General features: G+C 48.9%; 1 protein-coding gene across 1 annotated transcript in view; it reads right to left on the bottom strand.

Annotated features, from left to right (window-relative positions):
- The window catches only part of Grk7 (G protein-coupled receptor kinase 7), a 54,083-nt gene extending 41,015 nt beyond the window's left edge, over window positions 1–13,068 (bottom strand). Inside the window, exons 1-2 of the mRNA XM_004663616.2 lie at window positions 12,463–13,068; window positions 8,092–8,529 (exon numbers count right to left, since the gene is read on the bottom strand). Coding sequence (XP_004663673.1) covers window positions 8,092–8,529; window positions 12,463–13,068 — 1,044 coding nt within the window. The remainder of the gene's footprint in view (window positions 1–8,091; window positions 8,530–12,462) is intronic.
- Window positions 13,069–14,638: the final 1,570 nt, after the last annotated feature.

Below are 14,638 nucleotides of genomic sequence, written 5' to 3'. Positions count from 1 at the left end.
CACACCTCTGTTCTCTGCTCATGCGACTACGGTGGGCTAGGCCCTCCCTCTGGCTCTGGGGCCAGGCAGTGATGGGGCTAGCCCTAGCCACCGGAACTGGTTGAGGCTGGACACATGGCTGAGCTGAATGACAGCCTCCCTTGGGACTTGTGCAGGAACTGTAAAGAAATATTTCCCTCTGAGGGCTGCTCCAGGGATAGGATATGTATGGAGCTATGTGTGGGCTGCACGTGGAGGGGCCTGCCTGCCTCAGAGTGAAGCCAGCATGAAGGGGAGTGGAGCTGGCCCTCAGAGATAGGGGATCCCAGAGGCTTACATTAGGCCAAGACTCCTGGCTTCTTAACAAACCCTTAGTTTCACTATTAGTTTTCTGTTGCTGATTTATTTTTTTATTTTTGGAGTGCTGAGGGTGGAACCCAGGGCCTTGTGTATTGTAGGGGTATTATTCACATTTCTTACTTATTCTTACAAAATATCTGACAAAAGCAACTTAAGAAGGGGAGGGTTCATTTGGGCTCACAATTGGGGTTACAGCCCATCATGGTAAGGAAGGCATGGGGGCAAGAGCGGCTCCAGCTGTGACAGGAGCGGGAGGTGGCTGGCCACACTGAAGCTGCAGTCAGGAAGCAGAGAGACACAGAGAGAGATTGAGAGAGAGAGAGAGAGAGACAGAGAGAGACTGAGAGAGATTGAGAGAGAGAGAGAGACACAGAGAGATTGAGAGAGAGAGAGAGAGACAGAGAGAGATTGAGAGAGAGAGAGAGAGACAGAGAGAGATTGAGAGAGAGAGAGAGAGACAGAGAGAGATTGAGAGAGAGAGAGACACAGAGAGAGATTGAGAGAGACAGAGAGAGAGACAGAGAGAGATTGAGAGAGAGAGAGAGACACAGAGAGAGATTGAGAGAGAGAGAGACAGAGAGAGATTGAGAGAGAGAGAGAGAGACAGAGAGAGATTGAGAGAGAGAGAGAGAGAGACAGAGAGAGATTGAGAGAGAGAGACAGAGAGAGATTGAAAGAGAGAGAGAGAGACAGAGAGAGATTGAGAGAGAGAGACAGACACAGAGAGAGATTGAGAGAGAGAGAGAGACAGAGAGAGATTGAGAGAGAGAGAGAGAGAGAGACAGAGAGAGATTGAGAGAGAGAGAGAGACACAGAGAGAGATTGAGAGAGAGAGAGAGAGAGAGAGAGAGACAGAGAGAGATTGAGAGAGAGAAGGCTGGTTTTCGCTTGCTTGCTCCTCTTCCCTCTTACTCAGTCGGGGGTCTCAGCTAGGGGGCTGCTGCCACCAAGACTCAGTGTGGGTTGTCCCTCCTCAGTGAAACCTCTCTGGACATGTCCTCCTAGACATACCCAGAGATGTGCCTCTTAGTTGGTTTTAAATCTAGTCAGGTTGACAATGATCAACCAATAATTTAAATGGGCAGCTATTGAAGACATCCCGAGGTCTGTAGAAACACAGCGAATTCTGAGAAAGCCAGGAGGACGCAGGTTTCCATCTCCCCAGGCCAATGCTCTTAATGCACCTCTGTCTCCCCTTGCATGCCTGCTACGGTCTTTCTCAAGCCTGAAGAGACTCCCCAAGTCACTGTCCAGCTACCAGCAGCCAGGGCACGACATGGGAGGGCTGGATCTTACGATAGCTCCTTGCTGGACCTTGTCTTCTCAGCCCATCTTTTTCTCCTTCATTTCATCTTAGTAAGTGTCAGGCACTAAAGATGCACTGTAGTGATGCAGCTTTCTTATGCAAACTCCCCAGTGGCTCCCTGCTGCCTCCAGGGTGATGTCGGAAGCACTCCATCCACGGTCTCCCAGTAGCTTGGAAGGCTCATCGCTGGGGGAGAGTCGTCTTGGAATAAGCAAGTCCAGCCTGCGTCCGTTCTATGATGAAAGTTGGCATGCTGATGCCCGCAGGGCAGAAAACCTTATCTCAGGAGCACAGTCCAGCACCCTGATGTTCTTTCTCTGCCTGCTTTCATTTAAAAATTTGTATGAGTTCTCTATTGTGGATTAACAAAACAAACAAACAAAAAGAACCTTCTATCAGCTTAGCAGCTTAGAACAGCACCCACTGATTAGCTCAGCTCCCTGTTCTGTAGGTGGGAAGGATGAGCCCAGCAGGGTAGGGGTCTCTTAAGAATCGCACTGAGATGTTGGCAGGACGGTATGCTCGGCTAGAGCTCAGGCCTCCCCCCGCCCCCCCCCCGGCTCACATGCTGATGGCTGAATTTCACTGTGCTTGTAGATCAGGGTCCCAGTTTCTTCGCTGGCTGTCAGCCAGGGGCAGCTCTTAGCTCCCAGAGATGAGTGTTCCTTGCCAGCTGCCTTCTCGGCCTTCAAAGACAGCGTGATGGGATGCCCGCTCCTGTGTTCCGCGTTAGGTTCCTCTTGTCTCTGGTTCATATGATCATAACTTGGACAGTTTGTTTTGGTTAAGTCCAGCTTGACTGATAAGCTTAATTACTTCTTTCAAATCCCTTTTAAAATTATTTTATTTTATTTATTTATTTGCAAGCAGAGATAGAGAGAGAAGAGAGACAGACAGAGAAAAAATGGGTGCGCCAGGGCCTCTAGCTACTTGAGGAACTCCAGACGCATGTGCCCCCTTGTGCATCTGGCTTAGGTGGGTACTGGGGAGTTGAACCTGGGTCCTTTGGCTTTATAGGCAAGCAACTTAGCCACTAAGCTGTCTCTCCAGCCCACCAAATCCCTTTTGCATTATAATGTAGCACAGTTACAGTAGTGATATTTCATCATACTCACAGGCCCTGCCTAGTTTAAGAAGGGGCATGGGGGGCATCTTCAGTTCTGCCTACCACACTATTCCAACAACTATCCTCTAAGACTGTGGACTTGTCAAAAAAAGAAAAAAAATATTGGGGGGTGGTTCAAGGTAGGGTCTCACTGTAGCCCAGGCAGACCTAGAACTCACTTTATAGTCCCCAGCTGGCCTTGAAGTGACAGTGATCCTCCAACCTCTGCTTCCTGAGTGCTGGAATTAAAAGTGAGTGTCACCATGCCTAAAATTATTAAGTTTTTGTTTTTAATTTTTTGAGGTAGGATTTCACTCTAGCCCAGACTGACCTGGAATCCACTATGTACTCTCAGGGTGGCCTCAAACTCATGTCAATCCTCCTACCATTGCCTCCCAAGTGCTTTAATTTAAAGGTTGTGCGCCACCATGCCCAGCTTTTTTTTTTTTTTAAATTACTTATTTATTTGCAAGGAGAGAGAATATGAACACATCAGGGCCTCTATCTGCTGCAAAAGAGCACCCAATGGATGTGCCACTTTATGCATCAGGCTCTGTATGGGCACTGGGTAACTGAACCCAGATTATTAGGCTTTGCAGGCAAATGTCTTACCTATTGAGCCATCTCCCCAGCCTCAGCCTTAAAATTTTTTGTTTTGTTTTGTTTTTTTGAGGTAGGGTTTCACTTTAGCCCAGACTGACCTAGAACTCACTCTATAGCTCCAGACTGGCCACCAACTCAGTGATCCTGCTACCTCTGCTTCCCCAATCCTGGGATTAAAGGCATGTGCCATCAGGCCCAGCTAAAAAAACTTTTAAAATATTTATTTTTATTTTTTATTAGTTATTTATTTACTTAGTTTGGTTTTTTGAGGTAGGGTCTCACTCTAGCTCAGGCTGACCTGGAATTCATTATGTAGTCTCAGGGTGGCCTCAAACTCATGGTGATCCTCCTACCTCTGCCTCCCGAGTACTGGGATTAAAGGCGTGCACCACCACACCCGGCTTTATTTATTTATTTATGAGAGAAAGAGGTAGATAGAGAGAATGGGCACTCCAGGGCCTCCAGCCATCTTGTGCATCTAGCTTACGTGGGTCATGGAGAGTTGAACCTGGGTTCTTTGGCTTTGCAGGCAAGCACCTTAACCACTAAGCAATCTCTCTAGCCCTAAAAAAAATTTAGTTTATTTATTTGCCAGCAGAAAAAGTGAGAATGGGTGCACAGGGCTGCTGGCCACTGTAAATGAACTTCAGATGCTTGTGCCATTTTGTGCATCTGGCTGTTATGTGGGTACTGGAGAACTGAACCCTGGCCAACAGGCTTTGCAAGCAAGAACCTTTAACAGCTGAGCCAGCTCTCCAGCCCCTTCCCCTGTTTTTGAGATAGGGTCTCATTCTCTAGTCCAGACTGGCCCAGCGTTCACGATAGCCCTGGGAGTCTTTGAACTCACAGAGTCATTCCTCCTCACCCTCCTAAGTGCCAGTACTACAGGTTTAAAGCCACCAAGCTCTGTCAGTTTGAGGCCAGCTGGGGTTACACTGTGAATCCCACGTCAACCTTGTCTTGAGTGAGACTCTCAAAAGACAAAGTAAACAAGTCCACCTGGGGAGCTATAGCTTTTGTTTGTTTGTTTTTCAAGGTACAGTTTCACTCTAGCCCAGGCCTGGAACTCACTCTGTAGTCCCAGGCTGGTCTCGAACTCATAGTCATCAGCCTACCTCTGCCTCCTGAGTGCTGAGATTAAAGGCGTGCACAACTCTCTCTTTGCTTAAAACGTATATTATTGGCTGGTGTTGAACTTATGATCCTCTCAGGCCAGCTTCCTATGTGTTAGGGTTATAGCTATAAACCACCGTGCCTGACTCCTGTCTTTCCTTTTATGGCCTTCAGCCCCTCCCCAGAAACATTTCCGTGGCCTCCTGGGCTTCAGTGGAAGGCCTGAGGACTGGAGCCTGAATGTCTTGGTCTCATGGGACAGAATGGGAATTTGAGGCAAAGGGCACCGGGCCCCAAGACTACTGGTAACTCCTGGTTACTCATAGTAAGGTGGACAGTGTCGGGTTAGCACACCTTCTTGCAGACTCTGAAGTACAGCTGAACACAGCAGCCAGTGACGGGACAGTCCTTAGAACCTCCCTTAACCCAGAGCAGAGCCAGAGGGAGACTGAGAAAGGGATTTATAAAAGAAATAGTGCTGCGTGTGTCTCCTAGGCCCCCAGCAAAGACGGACTCCAACAATTAGCATGTATTTGGCACGCTGAAGGGGAGCATTTCTACTCTGCATGACTGATGGTACTAATTGAAAATCGTGAGGTAATGCGCTTCAGTGTTGAGGGCATGGGTAGCCATGGATTGCTGGCAGTCCTGCTTCCATGGAAAAGTCCCAAGCAGGCAAACACTCCACAGCGGCCCCTGCCTCACCCCACTGCAGCGGGTGCTAAGTTCTACCGCAGATTCCCTCCAGCATCCAAATGTACCTCACCCTCTGTTGCAGTTACCTTCTTGCTGTGGCATAAAGAACCCTACCAAAAGCAGCTTGTGGAATGAAAGGGTTTATTTTGGCATACAGACTTGAGGTGAGGCTCCATGATGGCAGGGGAAAACGATGGCATGAACAGAGGGTGGACATCACCTCCTGGCAAACATCAGATGGACCACAGGGGAGTGTGCCAAACACTGGCAAGAGGAAGCTGGCTACAGCACCCATAAGCCCGCCCCCAACAATACACTGCCTCCAGGAGGCTCCAGATCTCAAATTGCCACCAGCTGGGGACCTAACATTCAGAACACATGAGTTCATGACACCTTCCATCTGGAAAAGGTCCTGTCCTGCTCTAAGGACCAACCTCCCTTCTTCCCTGATTTCAGTGTTGACTTCCAGATCAACCCACCCCCAAAGTGTGAGTTTGGTCCTGACCTGTGCTTGACAGCTGCTCTTGCTAAGGGCCCGGGGTTTCTCCCAGGGCAGTGTGGCCTCTAACATTTGGCACAGCTGACCACGCTCCTCCTCTGCTTTGCCAGGGCTCCTGGTTACCTGCTCAATACCAACCTTTTGTCTCCTATACTAACTAGAACTTCCACTTCTCATACAAAAACAAAACAAAGCAACAGGTCTGAAGAGATGGCTTAGCACTTAAGGAGTTTGCCTGTGAAGCCTAAGAGCCCAGGTTCAATTTCCCAGTACCCATGTAAGCCAGATGCACAAGGTGGTACATGTGCCTGGAGTTCATGTGCTGTGGTATCGGTCCTGGCACACTCATTCTCCCTCTCTCTTTTTGGCTCTTTCTCAAATAAATAAAATGTTAAAAAAATGTTTTAAAACACCCTGAGAACCCAGAGTGAATTCCAGGTCAGCCTGGGCTAGAGTGAGACCCAACCTCAAAACAACAACAACAACAAAAGTTAAAAAAAAATACAACAAATAAAAATAAGTAAATAGGCAAATCTAGGGACTGGGGAGATGGCTCAGCAGTTAAAGCTTATTGCTTGCAAAGCCTGCTGGCCAGCTTCAATTCCCCAGCCACCACATAGCCTGATGGAAAGTGGTTACATGCGTCTATGACCCAAATGCACCTGTGATGATGGGAGGCAGAGCCAGGAGAAACTAGCTCAAGGGTCAGACCTGTTTGAAGCACCAAGAGGCCCTGTCTCAAAGAAGGTGGAGCACAGACTTCTTCTCTGACCTTCATTTGTACACTGTGGGTAATATGCCCATACACACACACACACACACGCCTAAAATAAGGTGAATCTGGGCTGGAGCGATGCATTAGTGGTTAAGGTGCTTCCCTGCTAAACCAAAGAACCCAGGTTAGACTTCCCAGGACAAATGTAGCACCAGATGCACGAGGTGGCACATGTGTCTGGAGTTTGTTTGCAGTGGCCAAAGGTCCTGATGCACCCATTCTCTCCCTTTCTTTATCTGCCTCTTTCTCTATCCCTCTCTCTGAAATACATAAAAATACAAAATTAAAAAAAAAAAAAAACAAGTTAAATCTGCTGGGTGTGGTAGCACACACAAGTTTGGAAAACTGCAGGTGATTAAAAAAATTTGTTTACTTTTTATTTATTTGAGAGTGACAGACAGAGAAAGAGGCAGAGAGAGAAAAAATGGGCATGCTAGGGCCTGCAGCCACTGCAAATAAATTCCAGATGCATGCACCACCCTGTGTATCTGGCTTATGTAGGTAGTGGGGAATTGAGCCTCAAACTGGGGTCCTTAGGCTTCACAAGCAAATGCTTCACTGCTAAGTCATCTTTCCAGCCCCCTGCAGGTGATCTTATGTATTGCAGTGTAGGGATTTGACAAGCTATGTCAAATTTTGACAAGGGTTCAACTCTTACAAGGGCCTCTTATGGGGGAACATGGAACCACTGAAATAAATAAATCACACACACACACACACACACACACACACACATATATATGGATTAGATTCACCATTTTTTTTTCTGAGGTAAGGTCTCACTCTAGCCCAGGCTGACCTGGAACTCACTCTATATTCCCAGGCTGGCCTCAAACAGTGATCCTCCTACCTCTGCATCCTGAGTGCTGTGATTTTAGGAATACACTGCCATAGCCAGCTATTTTTATTCTCTTCTATACGTTTTCATTTAAAATTTCACTTTCCAATCAGACAGACATGGTGGCGCATGCCCACTTGGGAGGCAAGAGATAGGAGGATCACTGTGAGTTTGAAGCCACCTTGAGACTACAGAGTGAATTGCAGGTCATCCTGGACTAAAGTGAAACCTTACCTCTAAAAAGCCAATAAAATAAAATAGAATTTCACTTTCCAGGCTCAGGATATAGCTCAGCGACAGAGTGCTTGCCTAGCATGCACTAAGGTTTTGGGTTTGATCCCCAGCACCCCATAAACTGGGTGCAGTGGCTGATGCACTCTGGAGGTAGAGGCAGGAGCCTGAGAAGTTCAAGGTCATCAGCCACATAGAGTACTTGAGACCAGCCTTGGCTGCACACATGAAATCTTGTGTCAAGATGAAGGAGGAGCATGGATGCTAGGTGTGATGACAACTCCTTTAATCCCAGCACTCGGGAGACTGAGGGAGGAGGATGGCTGTGAGTTTGAGGGCAGCCTAGGATACAGAGTGAGTTCCAGGTCAGTCTGGGCTAGTGTGAGACCCTACCTCAAAAAAAAAAAAAAAAAAAAAAGGAGGAGCAGGAGAAGAAAGCAAAGTGGCCCTCAAATCACCAAGTAAGCAAATGCTCCTGGCCAGTTCCACTTAAGGCACGATGGCAAAACCAGAAGACTTAAGACCATAGCTCTGTTGGCCTTGGGAATAAAACAGCCCCCTCGCCTCCTCCCAGGTGGCCACTCACCCTTTGAGTGACGGGCTGGTCATCTTGGATGCGCACGGCCAGTCCCAGGTCGGAAAGCCGACAGTGGCCAAGGTCATCGAGGAGCACGTTCTCCGGCTTCAGGTCCCGGTAGAGGATGCCGAGGCCGTGGAGGTGCAGAACCCCACAGGCCATCTGCGCCGAGTAGAAGACCACGCGACGCATGGCCAGGCCCCGCGGGCCCGTGCTGTAGATGTGGAACTTCAGGTCTCCCCCATTCATCAGGCTCATGACCAGACAGAGATGGGACTTGCTCTCAAAGGCATAGGCCAGCGACACGATGAAAGGACTGTTCACCTTCTCCAAGATCTCCTTTTCCAAGAGAGCCATCTTCTCCCCGTTTTTCTTCTTTAGCCTTTTCTTGTCTAGTTTCTTACAGGCATACATCTTTCCAGTGTCTCTCACCTGTACAGCGCAGACCTGTGGGAAGGAGGAAGAGGGGGCTGAAAGTAGGCGGGGCCAGATAGAGGAGGAGAAGAAGGGTGTGTGGAAACCAGTCCAGGCGAACAACCACTAGGTTGGTCATAATTGACAAAAAAGGGAAGCTGGGAAGATGGCTCAGCAGTTAAAGGTGCTTGCTTGCAAAGCCTGACAGCCCAGGTTCAATTCCCCAGTACCCACGTAAAGCCAGATGCACAAAGTGGTGCATGTGCCTGGAGTTCATCTGCAGTGGCAAGAGGACCTGGCTTATCCCCACTTCACTCTCTCTGTCTGTCAAATATAAATATAAATAAATATATATATGTATATAGTTGTCTTTGTTTTTTTGAGGTAGCTAGCTCAGGCTGACCTGGAATTTACTATGTAGTCTCAGGCTGGCTTCAAACTCATAGTGATCCTCCTACCTCAATCTCCTGAGTGCTGGGACTAAAGGCATGTGCCACCATGCCTGGATAAATCAATATTATAAAAGGGGGGGGCTGGGAAAAATAGCTCAGCAGTTAAAGGTGCTTGCTGCCAAACCTTCCATCCCAGGTTCAATTCTCCAGAGTCCACATAAAGCCAGATGCACAAAGTGGCATACGTAAAGGCCTTGGTATGTCCATTCTCTCTCTCTCTCTCTCTCACTCTAGCCCAGGCTGACCTGGAATTCACTATGTAGTCTCAGGGTGGCCTCAAACTCACGGTAATCCTCCTACCTCTGCCTCCCGAGTGCTGGGATTAAAGGCATGCGCCACCACGCCCGGCTTAAAATATTTTTTTAAAAAGGAAAAAGCAGAAATGGAAGATGCTGGGAGTATAGCTTAGTAGTGGATGGCTTGCCTAACTTTGGGGTTGATATCTGGCACCCCTTCCTATCCTCCCCCAACACAGAAAATGTCAAGTGTTGGCAAGACATGGAGAATGAATTGCTAGTGGGAATGTAAGTGTGAAAAAAAGTACAGTGGTTCTTTAAAAATTAAATAGAATCACCATATACCCCAGTGTCGTGTCCCCCACAGCCTCAATTTTATTTATTTATTTATTTATTTTGGTTTTTCAAGGTAGGGTCTCACTCTGGCCTAGGCTAACCTGGAATTCACTATGTAGTCTCAGGGTGGCCTTCAATCATGGCGATCCTCCTACCTCAGCCTCCCAAGTGCTGGGATTAAAGGTATGTGCCACCACACCCAGCTATTTTATTTATTTATTGGAGAGACAGACACAGAGAGTAAATGTGTAGCCCAGGCTGGCCCCGAACTCCTGATCCTCCTGCCTCTGCCTCTTCAGCAATTTCCTACTGCTGTGTGCCACCACATCCTTTATTTATTTATTTTTTTCAAGGTAGGGGCTTGCTCTAGCCCAGGCTGACCTGGAATTCATTATATAATCTTAGGGTGGCCTCAAACTCACGGTGATCCTACCTCTTCCTCCCAAGCGCTGGGATTAAATGCGTGCACCACCATGCCGGGTTCAAGTGCTAATGAGCTGGTGGAGCCTTTAAGAAGCGGAGCCCGGCTGTAGGAGGTCTGTCACTGCAGCAGGTCTTTCGGGCTATTTGTCCAGCCCTATTGGGTGCTGAGAGATAGCTCAAATACTTCCTTCCTGTTGCTGTGACGAGATGTCACATCCTTACTGCCGGGCCTTCCCTTTTCTCCCATAAGATACTTCTGGTCAGGTGTTTGGTCCCAAAAACATGAAGGTACCTACCACATCAGAAACTCCACTCTCAGACATCTGCTCAAGAGAATGAAAACAAGTGTTCAAGCAGCACCTGTCCAGGAATGTTCATCACACCACTATCCACAACAGCCCCAAAGAGGGAGCAACCCAAGTGTCCCCCAAGAGGTGAACGGATAAGTGGTATGTGGTATATTCAGGTGATAGAATTCAGAGAACCACACATTGTATGAAACATCCTTGTTCTGGTTTCACTCTGTACTGTGCCCTGAAGACTCATGTGTTAATGGCTTACTGCCGGCTGTTGGGTTTGGGAAAAGAATTAGATAATGAGGGGTCTGACCTAAACAAGGGGTTAATGTCTGGATGGGTTTGTCATTTAATAGCCTTATGGGGAAGTGGACGAATGATGAGCTGGGGCCTAGTTGGAGGAGTAAGTCACTGGGGAGGGGGTGCTATTGACATACAGTCTCCCCCACCCCCCACCCCCGGCTGTAAGGAGCAACTCTGCTCCAGGTCTGTTTAACCTACCATGAACTGCAACCTTTGAAATCATGAGCCAACAGAAATTTTTCCTCCTATGTTTCTTTCTTTCTTTATAATTATTTGTAAAGAAAGAGAGAGGCAGAGACACAGAGAGAGAATATAGGTGTGCCAGGGCGTCTTGCCACTGCAAGTGAACCCCAGATGCATGTGCCACTTTGTGCATCTGGCTGTATGTGGCTACTGGGGAACTGAACCCAGGCCATCAGTCTTTGCAAGTGAGCACCTCTAACTGCCGGGCCATCTCCCCAGCCCTGTCTCCTTTACGTTTCTGATGTCAGGTATTTTGTCACAGCGACATGGGACACAATCCAGACAAGGCAAGGATATGGGGACAAAAAGCAGACTAGTGATTGCCAGGGGCAGAGGAGGAAAAGTGGGAAGTGGTTGTTGGTGGGAATAGGGCTCATGCAAATGTCTTGACCTTAAACGGAATGACTCACAACATGTGAATGTGCCAAATTCCACTGGACTGTATGCTTTAAAATTGGTTTATTTGGGTTGGAGAGAGGGCTAAGGGGTTAAGGCACTTGTCTAAAAAGTCTAACAACCCTGGTTCAATTCCCTAGTACCCATGTAAATCCAGATGCACAAAGTGGTGCATGCATCTGGAGTTCATTTGCAGGGGCTGGAGGCCCTGGTGTGCCCATTCTCTCTCTCTCTCTGCTTGCAAAAAAATAAATAAAAATATTTTTTAAAAATTAAAATTGGTTAATTATATGTTATGTGAATTTTATGCCAAAATGGCTTTCTTCTTTGAAAAACTTGGCACAGCAGTGGTGCAAAACAGGTTCTTAACTGATCTTCACGATGTGTGTCCTTAGAGGAGCGCTCTTCTCAAATCACTTCCATCCCAACTAAGAGGAAAGAAGGTGTTTGGCCCCACGTAGTTCTCCTTCCCTAAAGTGTCAAGGGCACTTGGGCCTGTTCCTGGGGTAGACCTAATGCTAAAGATTTTTAGCAAAGTCCACACTGCTGGTCACACTGTATTTCACATGGTCACCATCAAGGACAGGTGGTGGGGGAGCCTGAACTATGTGGCACTGACATTAGTTCCCTTGAGACCAAAATCAAACCCAACCCAACACAGACTACTTTTCTTTCTTTTTTGTTTAAAATATTTTTTTAAGCTGAGCATGGTGGTACACGCCTTTAATCCCAGCACTGGAGAGGCAGAGGTAGGATTGCCATGAGTTCAAGGCTACCCTGAGACTACATAGTGAATTCCAGGTCAGCCTGAGCTAGAGTGAGACCCTACCTTTAAACCCCCATCTTAAAAAAAAAATAATTAATTAGAGAGAGATAGAAACAGCAGAAGGAGAGAGAGAGAGAGAGAGAGAGAGAGAGAGAGAATAGGCACGCCAGGACCTCCAGCCACTCCAGTACACGCATGTGCTACCTTGTGCATCGGGCTTATGTGGGTACTGGGGAATCGAACCTGGGTCCTTAGGCTTTGCAGGGAAGTGCTTTAACCTCTAAGCCATATCTCCAGGCACTACACCCCCCCCCCCCGTTTTTTTCAAGATAGAGTATCCCAGGCTGACCTGGAATTCACTATGTAGTCTAAGGGTGGCCTTGAACTCACGGCGATCCTCCTACCTCTGCCTCCCGAGTGCTGGGATTAAAGGCGTGCGCCACCCCACTGGTCCGGGACTACTGCTTGTGCTTACTACTATTTTCCCCTCCAGCCCAGTATTCAGAGACACTCACCTCCCCAAAACCACCTTTTCCCAGCACACGGAACTCGGTGAAGTACTTGTCCGAGATGGGTTGCCTCTCCAGGAGTTTCCACTGCAGAAACTTGTCATAGAAAGGACTGTCCAGGAAGTCCCGGAAGGGCTGCCCCTGCAAGAAGGCCATGGTGTCGGCCTTGACCAGCGCCACCAAGGCCTCTCGCTCTTCGTCGGAGCTGGCAGCTTGGCACCGGGTGGCCAGGGCGGCGCTGAGGAAGGGCTGCTCGGCAGGGGCGCGGGTGCAGGCGGCCACCAGCCCCTGCAGCGCGCGGGCCTTGCCCGGGCCCTGCTCGGCCAGCTCCCAGCTCTGCACGTCCTCCAGGAAGGCGGCGGCCTCGCGGTACGCGGGCACCGAGGCCAGGAAGTCGCGGAAGAGGCGGCGGCCGAGGGGCTGCTGCTCGCACAGGCTGTGGAAGTGCGGGGCGAGCGCGCGGCGCAGCTCCGCGCAGCCCTCGAGCCCGGGCAGCGCCAGGCCCCGGCGCCGGCGCCGCAGCTCCGGGTCGCGGCCGCCGTCCAGCGAGCCCCGGGCCTGCAGGTAGGCCGTGTTGGCGATCAGGTTGTCCAGGCCGCCCATGTCCACCATGGCTGAGCTTCCCCAGTTCACCTCCTTTCCGGGGAATCTGCTGGTCTGCGAGTGGGACCCGCAGAGGCTGCAAGAGGTTTCTCTTAAGAAGCTTTGGCTGGCTATGTATAGCCGGCCGGGGACTGACATGACAGGTCACGTCGGGTCCACCAGGCTAGGCCGCCTGCAACACCTGCTGGGTCCACCCGCCTCTCACTCAGGCTTTAGTTCATCTCTTCAGGGGCCCTTTTTTTTCTCCACACACCCGCTCTCTCGAGCTTTGCTTTGCTTTACTTGTTGCTGACCGCTAAAACATTTTTGTTTGGGCTTTTAATTACAGGGAATGTGAGCACCAGGGCCTCCAGCTGCTGCAAATGAACTCCAGATGCATGGGCCACCTTATGCATCTGGCTGATGGGGGTCCTGGGGAATCAAACCTGGGCCCTTCAGCTTTGCAGGCAAGTGCCTTAACTGCTAAGCCAGCCCTGTTTGGGTTAAAAATATTTATTTATTGGGCTTAGTGGTTAAGGCACATGTGTGTGAAGCCTAAGGACTTATGTTCCACTCTTGTAAGCCAGACACACAAGGTAACACAAGGGTGCAAGGTCACACGTGTGCACAAGATGGCAACACACATCTAGAGTTCGATTGCAGTGGCTGCGGGCCCTGGCATGCCAATTCTCTCCCTCTCTCTTCTCTCTGATAATAAAAAATTTTAATGCATGTATTTATTGGGGGCTGTAGAGATGGTCCGCGGTTAAGGTGCTTGCCTGCAAAGTCAAAGGACCCAGATTCAATTCATCAGTAACAACTTAAAGCCAGATGCACAAAGTGGCGCATGCATCTGGAATTTGTTTGCAGCGACTAGTGGCTCTGGTGGGCCCGTTCTTTCTCTTTCACAGGCTGTATGTGGTAGTGCATGTCTTTAATCCTCGCTTGGCATTTGTTAGGTGGAGGTAGGAGGATCACTGTGAGTTCAAGCCCAGCCTGAGACTACATAGTGAATTTCAGGTTAGCCTGGGCTACAGCAAGACCTTACCTTGTGAAACCAAACCAAACCAAAAAACCCCACAAAAAAAACCCAAAAAACAGTATTTATTTATTAGAGAGGGATGGGCACAGCAGGGCCTCCAGCAAATGAACTCCAGATGTATGGACCACATCATGCATCTGGCTTTACATGCGTACTGGGGAGCCAGAGCCCAGGCTGTCAGGTTTTGCAAGCCATCTTTGACCACTGACCTATCTTGCTAGCCCCTTGTTTGGATCTTTGGTTTTTGTTGTTGTTATTGTTGTTTTGTTTTTGTTTTTCAAGATAGGGTTTCACTCTAGCCCAAGTTGACCTGGAACTCACTCTGTAGTCTCAGGCTGGCCTCACATCAACCCTCCTACCTTTGCCTCCCTGGTGCTGGGATGAAAGGCATGTGCCAACATGTCCAGTGTGTTTGGGTTTTGGGTTTGGGTCTTTTTTGTTTGTTTGTTTTTTTGAGGTAGGGTTTTACTCTAGTCCAGGCTGACCTGGAATTTACTATGTAGTCTCAAGGTGGCCTTGAACTCTACTTGAACCCTACTTCTGCCTCCTGAGTGCTGG

Source organism: Jaculus jaculus, chromosome 17, assembly GCF_020740685.1.
Source record: "Jaculus jaculus isolate mJacJac1 chromosome 17, mJacJac1.mat.Y.cur, whole genome shotgun sequence".
Taxonomy (NCBI): Eukaryota; Metazoa; Chordata; class Mammalia; order Rodentia; family Dipodidae; genus Jaculus; species Jaculus jaculus.
This window is presented reverse-complemented; position numbering and strand designations above follow the sequence as displayed.